General features: G+C 42.2%; 1 protein-coding gene across 1 annotated transcript; it reads right to left on the bottom strand.

The window, feature by feature from the left end:
• Window positions 1–13,452: 13,452 nt before the first annotated feature.
• LOC134292002 (uncharacterized) lies at window positions 13,453–15,603 on the bottom strand. Its single transcript, XM_062860604.1, has one exon. The coding sequence runs from the start codon at window positions 15,601–15,603 to the stop codon at window positions 13,453–13,455; it is 2,151 nt and encodes a 716-aa protein (XP_062716588.1).
• Between the last annotated feature and the right edge of the window lie 3,075 nt (window positions 15,604–18,678).

The raw sequence follows: 18,678 nt of genomic DNA, 5'->3' as shown, positions 1-18,678 counted from the left end.
ATACTATGATACCTTTATGAATCGAGAACTAAGATTAGGAGAAACGCATCTTGGGAGATTTGTAATGTTACTGAAATGTAAGATTGTGCTGATTTCGTTGTAATTTATGTAAATAAATCTTGAATTCCTTGCAGTTTTGAAGCTGCCGATACAGTAAGAGCTGCTGTCAAAAGGTTTCATTCTTTCCAAGAAGTTGCGTCCCTAACAAACTTCAAAAATTTCATGGGCTACCTGTATGGTAGGTATGGATTTCGGCGGGAGCAGTACCCGCAGGGAAAGGATGGAGAAACGTCTTAAGGAGCTAGAAGAGCAGCATCGACTACGGATTGCAGAGCTTGATGAAGAAAGCAGAGTTTCACGGGAGAAGTACCATCGAAATCTGGAACGGATCGACCAAGCGGCAGAGGTAGCTGCTAAAAGAATCGTATTGTACTTTAAAGCTAAGAGAGACGCAAGGGCGAGGAAGTGTAATAGGGAAAATGTCGGCGAAACAATGCCAGTGGTGTACAATTCGTTTAGTGACGGAACCCTTACCAAGTTTACTTATAGCCTGCCTGTACAACTCGATAGAATAGATCGTGATCCACCTTTGCCGAGAGCCCACATGTTTCAGCCCAATATTCTGCCCCACTTTAAACCTGCTGCTGAGTATGGTGTCGAGGACCCACCTGCATTATCTGGTCCTGAGCTGGCTGGCGAAATCAGCGAAATGGAAAACTTCCGCAGTAAGGAAGAATCGATTGTGCAAGTAGTGATGCACTTTCCAGCTAGTGCCAATTCGAGCTGCCACAGTATCGCCCAGTATGAAGGCAGTAACAATGATGAGATTTACACTTCGTCCAAGTCAAGTAGTTCCCGTAGTATGGGTAAAACCGAACTAAACACCAGCATTATTACTGTGCCCATCAGTCAAGCGAAAAAAACAACTTCGCACACTCGCATGTCCTACAGAGATTATACACAAATGTGCCCCTATTTGATGGTATGTAAATCTTACCAATATGCAGTCGCGGTGGAAATTAGCTTTATTCGGGCACGATCGATTGATGCAGCCTTTGGGATTAAAGTGACGGACTCCGCTTCCCATTACGATAGATGTGATCTGCTGAGAAGAACTACCTGTATGGGATTCGACCCGGGAGGATGAACGATAACGCCAGGCATACTGCGGAGTTCTAGCTACCTGATGGATAGTCTAAATTGCATGTGTGTCGATATCTGCAGCACACATATGATGATCAAGCTGAAAGCTTACGGGTTCGTGTTTAACCACTCATCACAGTTGGAGTGCGACGGCGGCGACAAATTTGAGAGAGCCGAGTTCCTGTTACTGTACAACTTATTAAAAGTGCCATGGTCAACTACACTGACCAACATCGTGGAAATGAGATACGACGCAGTAGTGTGTACGCTACCACACATCATCAAAGCAGTTGTTCTATGTAAAAACAAATTGTAGTTTATTGGTAATGTGGACCAACAAAGTGTCAATGGTTACAGCAGTATTGAGTGATCACATTCACATCCAGTGGAATGTTTATTAGGAAATGCGTTTGTGGGAGTCTATTGCAAAGGCTCGAGGTAATTTGGGAAGTATAAGGGTAGAAACAGATGTTTTGATCCGCAAATGATAGATATGGAAAGGTAACAAGAGTGTCCAAGTTACTCTGTACACATCGGAGAATTCGGAACTACACGGGTGGGGGTATGTTGGAAATAGTACAACGATTTCCTCCTGTGCTTTGTGAGTTCCGAGTTCTGCATGCCGTACATATCAACGTTTGCCATTCTCTCACTCTCTGGCAGCTGAATCCAGATGTGATCAGTTGAGAATGTTTACTGGCAGGATCGTTTACAAATGTGGGCACAGAAGTGAATTAGTTAGCTTTTTCAATTAGTCTTATAAGTGCCGGTATACTTCTATGATACCTTTATGAATCGAGAACTAAGATTAGGAGAAACGCATCTTGGGAGATTTGTAATGTTACTGAAATGTAAGATTGTGCTGATTTCGTTGTAATTTATGTAAATAAATCTTGAATTCCTTGCAGTTTTGAAGCTGCCGATACAGTAAGAGCTGCTGTCAAAAGGTTTCATTCTTTCCAAGAAGTTGCGTCCCTAACACCTGGAATAATTTCCGAGAATCTCCTGAAAGAATTCCCGAGATACTCCAGGAGGAACTTCCTGGATACTTCTGGAGGAATTCTTAAAGAACTCCTAGAGGAATTCTCGAGGAACTCCCGAAGAAATTTCCGAGAACCTCTTGTAGGAATTTTCGACTTACTTCTGGAGGAATTTTCGAGGTTCTCCAGGATGAATTTCTGAAGATATTCTGGAGAAATACCTGATGATGCTCTGGAGGAATTTCTGAAGAATCCGTAGGAATACCCGATGAATTGCTTGAAGAATTCCCGGAGTTTTTTTGTGGAACTCTTGGAAATAAATCCAAGGAACGTCTCTAGGAATTCCGGGAAAACTGTGAAAAAATCCCAGGAAAATTCTGCGAGAACCATGCATTATTGCTGAAAAACTTCTTGCTCGCAGGTTTGTCCGAAGATTCATTCAAAAAAGCCTATTAAGATTTTTCCAGTAGTTCTTCGAGAATCCCTCCAGAACTTTTCCACTGGAATTCCATCATCAGGATTTCATCAGAAATTCCTCTAGAAATTCCTTCAAGAGTTCGTCAGAATTTTCTCCAGGAGCTCCTCGCGATTTCCTCCAGAAGTTCCTCGGGCGTTATTCCAAGACTTTTCCGAAAATTTCTTTAGGATTTCCTGAAGTAAATTTCAAACTTATTCTAGAGGGAATTTTCGGATAATTTATGTCGTCATTCCCAGTCAAATCAGGGAGAAATTCCCAGGAAAACTAGGAGGAATTCTGCTACAAATGATGCAGAAATTCATCGGAAACTTCTAAAGGAATTTCCGTGGTATTCGTGGAGAAGCATCGGAAACTCCTGGAGAAATTCTGTGAAATTCCCAGAGAAACTCCCGGAAAATCCTGGAGCAATTCCCTTTGCACTCCAAGATGAGCTCTCGGAGGCTTCTGTAGAAATTTCCTGGAAACTCCTGAAGCGATTCCCGGGGTACTTCTGGAGGAACGCCTAAATGCACTTAGAATAGTTCTTGGGAAACTCCAGCAGGACTTCCCGGTGAACTGCGTCAATTCTCAGGAAGTTCCTTGAGGAATCCAAGAAAGCACTCCAGCTAGCCTCAAAGGGGCTAAGAGGAGCTATAGTTTTCTAAAATGTTATCAAGATTGATAATGTGTTTTTTTTTGCCTTCTTATAATTTCTTCAGAAATTGTACCAGAGATTTTTTCAAAGAAAATCTTCTATAGATTTCATTAGAAATTATTCCTTTAGGAAAAAGATATCTCTGAAATTGCTTAGAGAATCTTCCGATTTTTTTTTTCCAAAATTTTCTCATAGGTTTCCCAAGCAAATCATAAATTTCGAATTCTTTCAGAAATTTAAGGTATTGAGAAATCCAAAATTTCATCATCGGTTTCTTTGAAAGGCCTTCCATGGAATCCTGCAGGGAATTCTAGGTTTTTAGCATTAGCATTAGCATTAGCATTAAGCGAGTCGCACAAATTCGTAGGTGGTACAGCCCTAGACCGCTGTTATGAGGGTTGCCTCCTTCCCGTGCGAACCAAAGCACAAATATTTGGGACTAATCTCTGACTCTTAGACAAGATTGACGCAATCCTCCAATGGTCGAGCACTGTCCTGGCCACGTCCTTGCGACTGCTGAGGAATGGGAAAGGATGGTTAGTTTTGGACCTGCAGGGATTTCTAGGTTTTCTCCAGAAAATCCTCCAGAGATTCCTTAAGAAACTTTTTCATGTATTCCTCCAAAAACACTTCCAGTATTCTTTAATTAATTCTTCCAGTGGTGCTCCACGAATTCTTAAACGTTCCTCCATGAAATCTATGTGGACCTCACTTGAGAGCTTCTGAAGCCCAATAAATCCCTCTCAAATCTTCTGAAACGCCCAGAAACGCTTTGGAATGCCACAGAAACCTAAAAAAACTAGCCTGAGAACCTGTGAAGCCTCCTAAAAACCTCTAAAACGTCCTGAAACGCTTTGGAATTTAAAAATCTTCGCTGAAATCATCGTGAAGCTCACCTGAGAGCCTATGAAGCCCCTAAAACACCTCTGAAACTTCCGGGCAACACCTTGAAACGCTTTGAAACGTCTTGAATCGCCTCTAAAACCCCCGAAAAGTTGTTGGTTTCAAATGTTGACTACTTCGAGGCAGTCTTCAAAAAATCTCACTCCAAGAGCTGCTGGGATTCAAAACCACAGGAGCATGATCAATTCGACGCGCTTATTTCGATTCAATCCAGGCATGCAATGAATCTTGCCTCATGTATGGGAGGATTGAATCCCATGATTCAATCCTTGATTGATTCCTACAGCAGGAAAAATGCATCGCGTTGCCATAGATATTTCATTTGAGTGTTGATAGAAAAATTATCTTGGACAGTTTACACGGGAAGTCATTTGATTCCTTGATCATATCAGCAGAATGGTCTCTGTAATCTGCTTTGAGATTACAAATTCCTACATGGAAACTGTTTTAAAAAACCACCCACAGAAGTGTTTCGAGACGGGAGAACGTAAAGTTCTAGGCTGACGGTTTGTGGTTTTACGGATGGCTCGCAGGGTCTGTCACCAACCGTTTAACCCAGGAAACTGGGCTGACCTTCGCGATAGCTATAGGCCTATAGGTTTTGCATTGGTGTTTTCTTCATGACATGTGCCAAATAGCTAGACTCAAACGCCAGCCTTGCCGGAGATGGTGCTTTTGAAAAACAATTTTCCTGTGCTGACGCTACCTTTTTATCACAAATGGGTCTACAGTTAACACACAAGAGGGGGCTCATCTTGTGAAGATCCTCCTACACAAATCAAAATGCGATAAACGTTAAACATTTGCGTTCAATAACAGGGTTCGTCTATGTACGGTATGTACTACTGCCAATAGCTACCAATTTACTAATTTCAGTGTAACGGGTAACGGGCAACAGACACCCGAAGAGCCGATTCAAATACGGCGTCCATCATTCTTCTAGATTTTTAGACACCCCCTTCCCTCTCTGTCACGCTTTTTCGTATACTTATACACCGAGTCACACTTTCTCAGACTCCCCCTACCTCTAATCGATGGACGTCATATTTGAATGACCCCGAAGAGGAATTTTTTCTCCTAAAATAAACACTGTCAAACCAAACAACCAACCTATTCAGCGCACTAGTGCACTAGGGATTCAATCTTGGGATTGAATCTTATGCACGAATCCCGCACGCTGGGATTGGAAAAAATCATGATCCAAATCGATCCTGGCATTAAGGATCATTTCAAAGCATGCTTATTTGAATCCTGGAGTAGAAGGATGCTCTTGAAAGACTGCTTCGAGGGTATAAGAGACGAACCTTACAATTGCACCTAGTGAAAATGCTATATGACGATAAGGGAAAATCTGAAGTGAATTCTTCAAGTTTCGTACTCTACGAATAATTTCAATTCCCTCACATATTTGCTTCAGTATGGACTGTACTCGAAGAAGTCCCCCTCAAGGCGGCGCAGAAGCAGAAGTCATAAATCTACCTACCTATAACATGAAATTTTCGTTCTTCACCCGTTGTTGCCACACCCAGCCCAGCTGATGGACGTATGGTAGGTTCTGCTGGATGGAACACTGACCAAACCACACCGTCGCATCGGTGTGCGCAGAAGTAGGCCAACGTCGGTCATTGGTGTGTCCCATATGTACACACAGTACAGTAGGTACGGACAGACGAATGTGAATCCGCCAGGTATATAGGAAGTGCACAACCTGGAGTGGTCCCATGGGAGACTGTGTTTATAATGTTACCAAGAACGAGAACGGGGATGATGCACGGCTGGCGGCTGCGGTGAAGAAGTGGTACAATCACGATCTTTAGTTGCTGAGACTCCACACGCCTATGAGAAGATTTCCGTTTTTATCTGCGTGACGCACGTGAGGGGGTTAGAAGGGGGTGGTAGAAGTGTGCGATTTGGACGCAAGGTGGGTCAGAACGGTGTGGGTGAATGAGGTGGGAAGAGCAGCCCGTAGGGCAACATTTTATTGGTGGTCTTAATTCTTTTATGACCCTTAACGTGTATCATCGGGGCGTAGTGGTGAGCGTAATCGCACTGTTGCGGTTTGGTTCGGTTGGTTGTCTTTGGGTCCTGCGTTGCATGCAGTCATTCATTGGGATTCGTGGGGAGAAAGCATTTAATAGGGTTCGAACGTTGTTGGGTGTGTGGGTCGAATGCGAAATCAGGCTGCCGGCTAGAAGAAGCGGAGGGACCGCTGGCATTGGCGTATCTAGGATTTTTTCCTAGGGGGTGCCTAGGGGGTGCCAGTTTCAGAAGCTATATACCCTCAATTTCCTAGTATAATAATATACTGCGCGAGAAGAACTAACCCGTAAATCTGATCGCAATCGCAAATAGATGTGCGCGACTGCGTCAAATCGTGTTGGTGGCATCAACGCATTTTTCTTGAGCCAAATTACAAACTTTTTGTAAAAGACAACAATACAGATGAAATGCTGTATAAAGCTGAAATTTTAACTTTGGTGAAATTTTGATTAGTAATCAGTGTCAAAATTTCAGCTTATTACAGCATTCTGTTAGCAAGTCACACGTTTTGGGAAGTTCCAAAACTTGACCGAATAATTCGTCAATTTCTTTGGGAATTAGATTTTTCACAAAATACCTTTTGACACATCCTTTGACAATTTCATCGATAATTACCATATGGAAACTTCTTCGGAAATCCCTTGAGAAGTTGGTTGGCTTTTTTTAATTCCATCAACAAATCATTCGGATTTATTAGGTATTCTCTCAAGCATTTTTCAATTACCTCAGCAGTTTTTTTGGTAATTCATTCGACAATGACACTAAATAGTAACTTCCTCGCAAATGATGTCCATTGTCGAATGTTTGTAATGTTCAGTCTGTAGAGGCCGCAAGGTCGATGGCGGTGTAATTGTCTTTAAATCCCTTTGCAAATCCGTCGGATTTTTTTTAATGTTTCAACTGTGCTATTCAGTTTTACTTCGCCATTTTCTTCTAGATTTCTTCAGTAATAATTTACACTGCAAATTTTGTTTACTGGTATTCAGCAAATTTTGCTGATTTTTTTTGTGCTGATTTCTTTCAGCAATGCGAATTTACTGAATATCAGCAATTATTTTTCAAGTTGCTGAACCATCCAGCAATTTTGACAGTTGATCAGCAACATTGTGCCGAAAATCAGCAAAAATTTTGCTGAAATTCAGCAATTTATTTTGCTGATTTTTTTTTGTGCTGGAAGCGTTTCGAAAAATTTGGTGTGTAAGGAATTCCTAAAGCAGATTCTTACAGAATACATTCAGCAATTCCAATGTTACTTGTTTCGAAAATTTCTTTAGAATTTCATTAACAGTTCCTGAAAAATTATCCGGCAATCCGGCAAACCTCTCCGATTATTGCTCAGAGCCGTAGCGTACGGTTGGTCAGGATGGCCCCGTCAAGGGCGCCGAAAGAACCTAAAGCTTGAAGGAAACAGGCGTATGCTAATGTTTACTTGAATGTTATCAAGATTTCTTCATTATCAATATCTGAGAATGATCATATGTTTTTACGTTCTTCCGCATTCTTCAAAAAGTCAGATTTCTCTAGATTATTTTGAATATTTATATAACCTTAGAATTTAGATACTTTTTAGTTTTTTTATTGAGCAAAACATAATCAATAGGCTTTCGACAGTTTAGTAAATATTCCAAAAACATTGGCACTGGGGAAGGTCTTGACACAGAGAGTTGTGGTTAGGTGTGTGATCTTGAGGTTAAGCTCGAAGATTTTTTTCGCATTTAATGGAATATTTTTCAGTATTTAAAAAGTACCGTAAACCGGAGTCAAATTGATCTCCGGGTCGAAATTGATCAGGCGATTTTCCGTTAGATAAAGTTTACTTCAAATAGTTTCCAAGCAAATATCGTTAGAGTAGTGTGCGGTAGTTCGGCAGCAGCAAAGTTTTGCGCGCTCGCTTTACTAGATTTTTGCGATTTTTTTTTCCTCTTCCCTCTGCGGGGCTTCGACGACGGGACGCCAAGCAGTCAGTAGTGTGCGGTAGTTCGGCAGCAGCAAAGTTTCGCGCGCTCGCTTTGCTAGATTTTTGCGAGAGTGAGTTTTTGGAGGCAAAGTGTACAGGCCGCGTTTTCATTCGGTCGTCGTCGTCGTCTATTTGACTGCTCATCTTCGAACGGGGCGGTTTATGATACGATAAATGCAACAAACAACATTTTTTGCGATTTTAGTCAACAGACATTGAAATGTTCGTCACGTCAAGTGTCGGCCCAAGTTCCAAAGCCACGTTGGTTCAAATCACTTTATTTTCTCTTTCGTTAATTTTCGCACTTCGAAAACTATCTGAATGGTTCGTCATCTTCGATGTCGGCATGTGTTTTGTTTTAGTCCAAATGAAAATAAGTGGTTTGATATTAATAGGGTTGCATGAATCACTCCACTTACCAAAGTGAACTCATATCATGCGCCCTTTCCCCTCCCCACTAACAAAAAGTCCTTCCCATGACAGACGTGGAGACGCAGAGGTGATCTCGGTCTTTAGTAAGCAACGCACGTCATAATAACATTCCTTTCCTTCCTCGATGACCGTAAGGACGTGGCCGGCGCCGTTATTGACCTAATAAAGATTGGAATTCTCGAAGATGCACATTGAGGACGGTAAGCTACTCCCAAGCTCCGTCTGTTGGTTCCTTGTGCAACTTCGATTGTTCTGGTCAATCACGGAGTAGCAACTACGAATAGTACGGTCATCTATGCTCATGCTCATGCTCAATAGTTTCCAAGCAAATATCGTTAAGTATCGGTTCACAACTGCACGATAGTTGAGAGGAAACTGTTTAAAATATGCCAGACCTAACCGAAAAACGTCTGATCAGTTTCGACCCGAATATCAATTTGACCCCGGTTTACGGTATTTTAAATGAAAAAAAAAATCAACTGTTATTTCCAGTGAATGCTTGTTTGCGCTTAATCTCTTGCAAATCTAGCAGATTTTTTTAGGTCCATTAAGTACCATTGAGTTTTTTTACTCCCAGCCCCCAAAATAAAATTTTTATATTCCAGAAATTACTTCATCAATTTTCCCAAATATTTTTTTAGAATTTTTTAATAGGTTGCCATCAGAAAATCCTACAGAAAAAATTTCAGAAATTTTCTCAAAATATTTCTTTAAAAAATTCCTCAAGGATTCCTCTAAAAATCTCTCAGAAACTCATTCAGAGATCCTTAAAAAATAAAGAATTCTTCTGCAGATTTTTCTTGATATTTCTCAAAGGAATTTCTAAATACCATCAGAAATTCTTTCAGGCAGTTATCTAGGAGTTTATCCATAAATTAGCCAAAGGATTTGTCCCGATATCTTTCCAAGAATTTTATTGAATAATATTCTACGATTTCTCAGAATTACAAAGTTTTTTTTGGAACTCTTCTAGAGATTCCTGCAAAAGTATCTTTAAGGATTAGAACCTAAGAACCAATGGAAATGGAAAATCCTGTACAGATTCAGTTAGAAATCCAAAGATTTCCTTCAGAATTTTTCCAAGGTTATTTTTTTTATTTTTTTAACGGCTTACTTTGGAAATTCAACTAAAGTTTTCTTCTGAAAGTCATCTATAGATTTCTTTAAAAACAAGAAATCTATCACATCGCTTAAAAACTCTTCCATGTTTACTAAGGATTGCTCCACATATTTCTGCTAGAATTGCGCTAAGAAACCTTTCATGAATTTCCATATAAACTCCTCCAGACAACCGTAAATTTAGAATTCATTTAAATTTTTTCTCCAGATTTGCCGTTAAAAAAATCGCATTTGATATTATCCAAAATAACTCTAAGTGTTTCTTTTGAAAGCCTTCCATCGACTTCCTCCAGGGATTTCTTCATTAAACCTTCTAGAGATTTTTTTCTAGATCTCCAAAAAAAATACTTGAGAAACTTTTTCAGGAATTCCTTGAGAAAAAATCTTCCAAATACATTTCAGAAATTCTTCCAGTTGTTCTTTACATATTCTTACAGGCATTTCTTCACAAATTGCTTCAGAAATTCCTGCAAGAGCTACTCCATGAATTCAATTGGAAATTTTTGCTGAAATTTCTCCAGGATTTTCATCCTGTATTCCTCTGGATATTTTTGCTGAAACTCCTTTAGAGATTCTTGCATAATTTATTCAAATGATTTCACCAGGAATTCATCCAGAGAACATAAACCTCTGTAGAGATTAGAATTAGTAAAATTGTTCGTTTGACGATTCCTGAAATCCCGTGAAACTCAATTAAGTACAAAATTAACAAAACTTTAAAAAAATACTGTAAGATTTCCTGTAGAAAATTATGCATAATGTATTTATATTATGAATTTGAAATGTTATTTCTAATTATTGAGCTGGTCTTAGTGAGATTCTTGAAATGCAAAATGGGCAAATTTCGGAGAGTTTATGGGTGACTCCAATTGAAATTCCTACAGAAATTACACGAATGAAAAAAAACTATAAGAAAATAAAAACAAAATCGAAGGGAATGTGTTTTTTTTCGAAACATCAAAATATAACTTTTGAAGAAAATTTGAACAAAAAGAAAAACTACAAATTTAAGCAAATTAACAATGTCAATTTTTCGTGGGGCGCCAACATGGACGCTTGCCAAAGGCGCCATGGGACCACGCTACGGCTCTATTATTGCTTTGGGAACTTTTTCGGTAATGCTTTGGAAGTTTATTCGGCAAATTTCTTATAGATATCCCTCGGGAATTTATTTGAAAACATCTTCGGCAATTCTTTCAAAATTACGGCAATTTTGAAACTCTTTCTGAAATTCCATCAGAAATTCCTTTAATGGTTTTGCCAATAATTCCTTTAAGAATTTCGCCGACAATTTCTTAGGAAATTCTTCAAGCAACTTTTTGAAAATTTATTCCATTTTTTTTTCGAGAATCCCTTTGAGAAAAAAAGTATTTAATACTTGTGGAAAGTTTCATGGAAATTTCATCGGTAACCCCTTTGGAATATATTTCGGCAATTCAATTTTGCTTTGCTTCAGATCGCATTTTTTGCGAAAAGCTTCCATAATTTCTTCAGGAATTTAATAGTTTTTCTCAGAGATATTCCCAAATGAAAAGCTGGATAAATTTGGATCAAAACTACCTAAGAAATTTCTAAAACAGTTGCCAATGTTATGAAAACTTTTTATGTAACTGTTGCGATATCGCCAATAAAACTGAAATTTCGCTAGCTGCTACTGCACAGCTTCAAAGCTGCAATTATATTTACGTTAAATTCAGGGTCAGTTGTTTACATTTGAGGATACTTACATTTCAGTGTTGGTCCTAAACTCTATAGCAAAAAGAACAGTTTTAGGCTATCTATTAGCGGTTGCTATTGGCGATAACTGTAAATTTAGATTACAGATCAAATAAGAGATGGCACATTGCATGGATTAAATTCTTACTTACTTATTGTCATTATAATAGTGTACAAATTCAACTTATTAAGAAAACAACTTCAAATAATCTACAAAATCTTCAAATTATAGCGTTATCGAATTCACATACTTTTTTACTTTTCTCAAATCTGCTTATCATCATCGTTTGACGTATTTGCCTGACAATCTTGTCCAACAGAAATGAGGGAGTGCCCGGTCGCACTATTTATCATTGTCGACCCAGTGGTTCCCGCAACATCCCCCGACCCGTGTGATCCGGCACTACCTCGAACGTCTAATACTGCTATCTTAGCTGCCGGTCTCAAGAGGATTCCCTTGGTGGTTTGAATCTTTGCTTTCCGCACTTGTCCATCTGGAGCAACGAAAATCTCAACTATTTTTCCCTTCAACCATTCGTTTCTCGCTGAATTGCCATCTACCACAATCACCGTATCGTCCACTTGAATCGGCTTCACCCGCTCGAACCACTTGGACCGCCTTGTCAATACCGGTAGATATTCCCGTATCCATCGACGCCAAAATTCGTCAATCGTCCACTGAGCCAACGTCCAACTATCTCTGAGGGCGCAACTATACTGCAACGGCTGAACTGATGGTTGGATAACTCCCTGCGTACCATATAGAAGAAAATGGCTTGGTGTAAGCGCCTCCTGGTCGGATGATTCAAGTGCAATGTAGGTCAGGGGCCGTGAATTGACCACTGATTCGGCCTCCAGGACAATAGTTTCGAATGTCTCCTCATTTGGATGGCGTTGACTCGATCCAATGGCCTGCATAGCAGTTTTAACCGATCGCACCATTCTTTCCCACAGTCCACCCATGTGTGGTGCTGCGGGTGGGTTAAATACCCATTTCGTCCGGGCGTTCGTGAATGTTCCTGCGCAACCTTCGTTGATCATCCGTATCTCCTTCCGAAGTTGTCTGTTCGCGCCAACAAAACAGGTACCGTTGTCGCTATACACCTCGAGAGGTGCTCCGCGTCGAGCCACGAATCGTCGAAAAGCCTTGATACACGAACTGGTCGATAAATTATGTACCACCTCCATATGGACTGCTCTTATGCTCAAACACGTGAATAAGGCAATCCAGCGCTTAACTTGCTTCCGTCCTACCGTGACTAACATAGGGCCAAAATAGTCGACCCCAATGTACGCAAAGGGCTTCACAAAAGCAGTTAGTCGTGCTCTTGGTAAAGGCGCCATTAGCGGAACTTGAGGAACAGCTTTCAAATTTTTACAGTACTGACATTCGGATACCACCTTTCTCACAATGCGACGTTGTGCTGGAATATAGTATCGCTGCCTCATGTCATTCACCACCGTTTCGTTATTGGCGTGCAGTAAACGGCGGTGATGGCTATCTGTGAGAAGACGTGTCACTTTGTGATTTTTCGGCAAAATGATGGGATATTTCGCTTCGTATGGAACAAAGGGAGCAGCTCCAATTCGGCTTCCCATCCGTATAACTCCGGCTTGGTCCAAGAATGGAGACAACTTATACAGCAAACTGGCTTTGTTCACAATTGGCTTGATTGTGCCGTCACTGCTTGTCTCCAGTAGACGATATTCCACCGCAAATGCTTCCTTCTGGACTTGCTTCAATAGAAGATTCTCTGCTTCCACGAATTCCTTAGAAGACAACCAGGCTTGCGATCGGTCTTCTGTTCTGAAGTTCTTCCACTTATTGACTGCCCTACAAACAAATCCAGCCGTCCGGAGTAGACGATGCCAACTTGAAAATCGGTTCACATCGATGACAGTATCGGACGATTCTTCTAGGTGATGAAGTACAGTGACCCCACACCGATGAATCTCCTTAATTTTTGTACACTATTTATGAATCACCATGTTGATCAAATGGAGTGATCCATAAACTGTGGTCATTTTTGCCGATTCATAAATTGTGGGGTCACTGTAGATGACCCATCTGTTCTTCTGTAGTTTCCTTCGTCTTCGGCTGAACTGGCCATGCTGATTCAGTTTGACAAAGAAACTTCGGCCCGCTGAACCAAACACCTTCCTTGGTGAAATCCGGATTGCCTTTCCATTTTGTTGCATCATCGATCACGTTGAGTTTTGACGGTACGTATTTCCATTCGTTGGCCTTGGTTAGTGATAGAATTTCGCCTACCCGTAGAGCAACGTATTGATGGTAGCGAAAACTATCTGCATGGATCCAAGAGAGTACTGTGGATGAGTCCGACCAAAACATTCGCCGTCGTACCGGTAATGTTAGATTTTTGCACACATGGTCCATCAACCGGGCTCCAATCAATGCAGCCTGGAGCTCTAACCGTGGTATGGAAACTGGTTTCAGCGGGGCTACTTTAGTTTTGGCAATGATTAGGGAACACTGTACACCTGATTCGCCAATCGTCCGTAGATAAATAGCGCACGCATAAGCGTGTTGACTGGCATCAACGAACGCGTGCAATTCCGACGATCTATCTTGATCTGTACGGGTATGGCCAAGTATACATCGGGGAATTTGTATTTTGTTCAGGTGTTCCAGGCAGGATTGCCATGCAGCCCAGCTCTGTTGCAGGCATTCCGGAATAGGTTCGTCCCAATTAGTTCCTGCTCTCCATATGTGCTGCATAATTATTTTTCCATGTATGGTGTAATGGGCTATTAATCCCAAGGGGTCAAAAACGCTCATAATGATCCGGAGCACTTGTCGCTTTGTCGGGACCTGATATTGCGTTATATCGGTATTCGAGGGGCAGGCGAACGTGAAGGTGTCCAGCGCCGGCATCCAATACATACCAAGGACCCGTTCCGATTCCGAATCTAGATTAAGATTCTTGTTATCAGTCGCGTGTAGCACGCCAAGCCCACTCAAAACATCTGGTGAATTGGAAACGAACTGACGTAATTCAAATCCTCCATTCGAATGAATGTCTTTGACGTGGTTCATCAGTTCGATTGCTTCCTGTGCGGTGTCCACGCTGTCGAGGTAATCATCGACATAATGATTGTCGATGATCGCCCTTGCGGCACGAGGATAACTGGCGGAGAACTCCTCCGCATTTTTGTTCTTAACGAACTGTGCAATACAAGGAGAGCAGGATGCTCCAAATATGGCAACATCCATGATGTACACTCTGGGCTGTTCTTCCGGATGGTCTCTCCATAGAAAGCGCAAGTATTGTTTGTCAGTGGACCGTATAGCAATCTGGTGGAACATTTCTCGCAAGTCTCCACCGATTGCGATGTTCCTCTCTCGAAACCTAATCAATACGGCGACAAGTGACACCGTCAAATCGGGACCCTTGAGAACAAGGTCGTTGAAACTCACACCTTGCACTGTTGCCGCCGCATCCCAAATAAGGCGTATTTTGTTTGGTTTTTTAGGGCTTTGTACAACTCCCAAAGGCAAATACCAGGTCTGCTGGGAATCAACGGATCTTAACTCGGCCTCAGTCGCACGATGAGCATAACCCTTCTGAAGGTACGCTTGGATGAGTTCTCGCACCTTAGCATAAAGGTCTCCATCTCGAATCAGACGTTTCTCCAAGCATTTTAGACGACGTAGAGCCAAGGGAAATGAATCTGGAACAGTACGCTCATCCTTCTTCCACAGGAGGCCTACTTCGAATCCCTTATCATTCCTGATCGTTGTTTGGTGGAGTATTTGTAATGCTCTTTTGTCCTCCTCGGTTTCCGGCTTGACTGTGATACAAGACTCTTCGATGTTGAAGAATTGCTGCAGCAGGTCATGCAATGTTGCATTGTCTACTACTTCCTTTTTCTGCTCCATGTGAATATACAGATGTTCCTTACTTTCTGATTCCATGTGCCTTCCATAAATGGTCCAACCCAATCTGGATTTGACGGCAGCAAGATCTCCATTGTTCCCTTCGCGTATTTTCATTGTGTTGATTAACTTCACGTTGTCGACTCCTATGATGATCCGTGGTGTTGCATTCGAGTAACTCTTCATTGGTAACCCTTTAAGGTGCGGATGTGTTGAGCACAGATCTGCATAGTTCATTGACTGACTTGGGAGTTTGAGTTGAGCGACTGTCTTCACATCTCGCAAAGGATATTGCTGAGTCATCTCAAATCCGGATACTGTCAATTGGATACGCTGCGACTTTTGCTCGGCTCGACTAATGTCACTCGTCCAGTAGGGTGCGGGCACCGGTTTTGGCCAGTCTAAGGGAAATCATTTTTATAAAAATAACCAATAATCCTATGAAAACAATCAATGCGTCAAAAGAAAGGTTTCAATCTATATTTTGAAGGAAAAATGCAGAAATCATGCCAATACTTGATTTTTGTATTAAAAGTGGCACTGGCCAAAATAGAAGCTCTGCCGCAGTTTTGGCCATATTCTTAAGTTTGGTTTCTATTTTGGCCAATCACGTGTATTTCTTATGGGAGTGGCCAAATTAGAAGCACCCTGGCCAAAATAGATATATGGGAGCAGATTTTTTAAGGAAATATATTTTTTTCTTCCAATTTTCAATCAAAATGTGTGGTTTTCACAGCTGTAATCATCACTAGTAATACTAGTACTAGTAAAAAATAAATTTACGCCGATTTAGATCGCAACAGGCTCAATACCGCACTATGGCCAAAACTCCGAACTGGCCAAAACTGAAGCTTCTACCCTATATATGCAATGGCTCTTCTGGACCGTACACTCCGAGGAACTCAGCTACCTCCGCTTCAAGAATCGTGGACGACGAGCCATCATCCAACAAGGCGAAAACATCTACGGCCATACAGTGTGATTGGTATGTATCGCAATAGAGAATATGCCTTCACGAAATGATGATTCTGCTGAGCCACATTGATTGTCGAAACAGCTTGATTGTTAGACGGACTGGTGGAATGTAGTAGCGTATTGTGACGTAGTCGACAGTTTTCGTGTTCGCATTCCTTCTTAGATCGACATGGCCATGACTTGTGAGGCACAAGACAAATACGACAAAGACCCTTATCGCGCACGGTTTTCCAGCGACCGTCGATATCTAAACGCTTGAACGTATCACAGTCTGCAATCCGATGACCTGGATGTCCGCAACAAGTGCATGTTTTGATCGGTGTGTCCATTGTGGTAGTCTGACTCTTGTTGTCCTGGCTTTGCTTTGTATCTACCTGGTGCACAAACATCTTCTCCTTGTTGGATTTCTCATACTTGTTCCTTTTCTGCCTCGTATCCGTTTCACTAATTGGGTCGACATGCAATGTTACGTCACTAGCCATTGCCACTAAATCAGTCATGAACTCCGAAAATGTGGATAAGTTCACGTCCAAGCTAGTGCGCTTATAGTTCGCCCACTCAAGTTTGAAATTTGACGGCAGCCTGTCGACCAACTCGTATAGCAACATGGGATTCGAAATGTGTTGCTGCTGATTAGCTACAATCATGTGTCCAACCAAATTTTGAACAGCCATGCCAAATCTGATTAGCGTTTTCAGATCATCGGCTCGGGGCGAAGGCACACTTCGCAACTGCTTGAGTAACGCATTAATAATGACTTCTGGTCGACCGTACATTCGCTCCAAGGTGGCCATTACGTACGGTACTGAGTCAGGTATCAGCAATTGGCTGCGGACAGCTTCAAGTGCATGTCCACGAAGACATCGCTGTAGGCGTGCTAAATTTTCTGCGTCATTGCAGCTTGAGGATTTCCGGAGAATACTGGTAGTTCTCGTGGGATAACCTGTCGAGCGGCGATTTGTGCTGCACTCGGTCCGGAGAAACAGTTGTGGTTGATTTGCCCCGACCCGTGTTGCGCTGGCCTCGAAGTTATCATAGATGGCGGAACTCGACCTTCGGGATCCATATGGGATGCAGCCATGGTTACTGGCCACACATTCCTGGATGCCGCTTGATTGTACGGAACATCCACTCTTGGTGGGACCGCCACCGACGAAGCTATTGTGGGATATGAAGCTGACGAGATTGTGCATTGAACGTGCGACGCAGAGGGTACTGTCCTGAATGGCGACTGATTATTGCAAGCTGGGGCCATTCTCGCTTGTGGGCTCAACGAAATGCTGGTTGGCTGGATGGTATTCTGACCGAATGCACTGTTGCCAATTCCATATACTGACCACTCCGGTGGCCGAATTTGCGCTCCAAACTCTGGTTGCGTGTTTGCCGGCGTTGGATTTGCGGTGTCGATTGCAGTGAATGGCTTCCTTTGATGTAATATTGACAACGAGGAACCAGCTGTCATGGATTGTTGTAATTCGGCCGATGAGATGATGTTCCTTCTTTCCGAAATCAGCGCATTTGATCTATCGGGCTCCACTACTGATGCGCAGATATTGGAGCTAGCTTTCGAAAAAGCCCCCAAAGCTGACACACTCGTAGAGCACTTCGGGGTGTGCATCGAAACGGTTGCTGGAGTTTCTGTATTTGCTAATGAAACTGGCAGCTTGTTAGCATCCGAGAGGTTCGCCACGCACGTGGACAACATTGCAACAACCGGTCCACTCTCCGGAATGCTTGCCAAGGAAACATCAACCTGACATGATGAAGATTTGTTCGTCGTTTCTGTAGGTATTGTTCGCCTATCTTCGGGTATGATGGACTTCTCGATCATCGAAGATTGCCGTTGATTGTTGGCCGACGTGGTAGCATTACTGCATGCTCCTTCAGTCTGACCTATATTTGCCACCCACGACTCTGTGCTTCGTCGAACGTTGCGAGAGCTTACTCCGCTCTTCTCACTGACTTGGTCATCATCACTGCTAAAACCCGCCTGCAATAGCTCGAACTTCTTCTTCATCATTTCTTCTTCCGCATCCAACCTCATCTTTCGAAACCGTTCTTCTTCGTCGATTTTCTTCATCCGGAGCTTGTTTTCTTCCTCCAGCTTCTTCAGGCTGAGTTGCAGTTGTGCAGATCTTCTGCTACTACGCGAGGCCTTACTCGACCTCCTCGACACCAGCGAAACGATCTCATCACGCTCTGTGCATTTCTTGCATACGAAACTGCGATCCGGGTTAGATATCGAATCGTTCACCCCTGCACAACTGAAATGAACGTAACAATCACAGCGATCGCACTGCACTAAATTGTCCGCAGAATCTGGTCTCTCGCACAGATACACTGGCCAGTGGCAGTCTTTTCCGCATTCTGGGACGAATCCTTATCTATATTCATCGTAATCCT

The sequence above is a fragment of the Aedes albopictus genome, chromosome 1 (genome assembly GCF_035046485.1).
Source record: "Aedes albopictus strain Foshan chromosome 1, AalbF5, whole genome shotgun sequence".
Lineage (NCBI taxonomy): Eukaryota > Metazoa > Arthropoda > Insecta > Diptera > Culicidae > Aedes > Aedes albopictus.
Note: the sequence above shows the minus strand (reverse complement) of the source record. Positions and strands in the feature narration are given on the sequence as shown.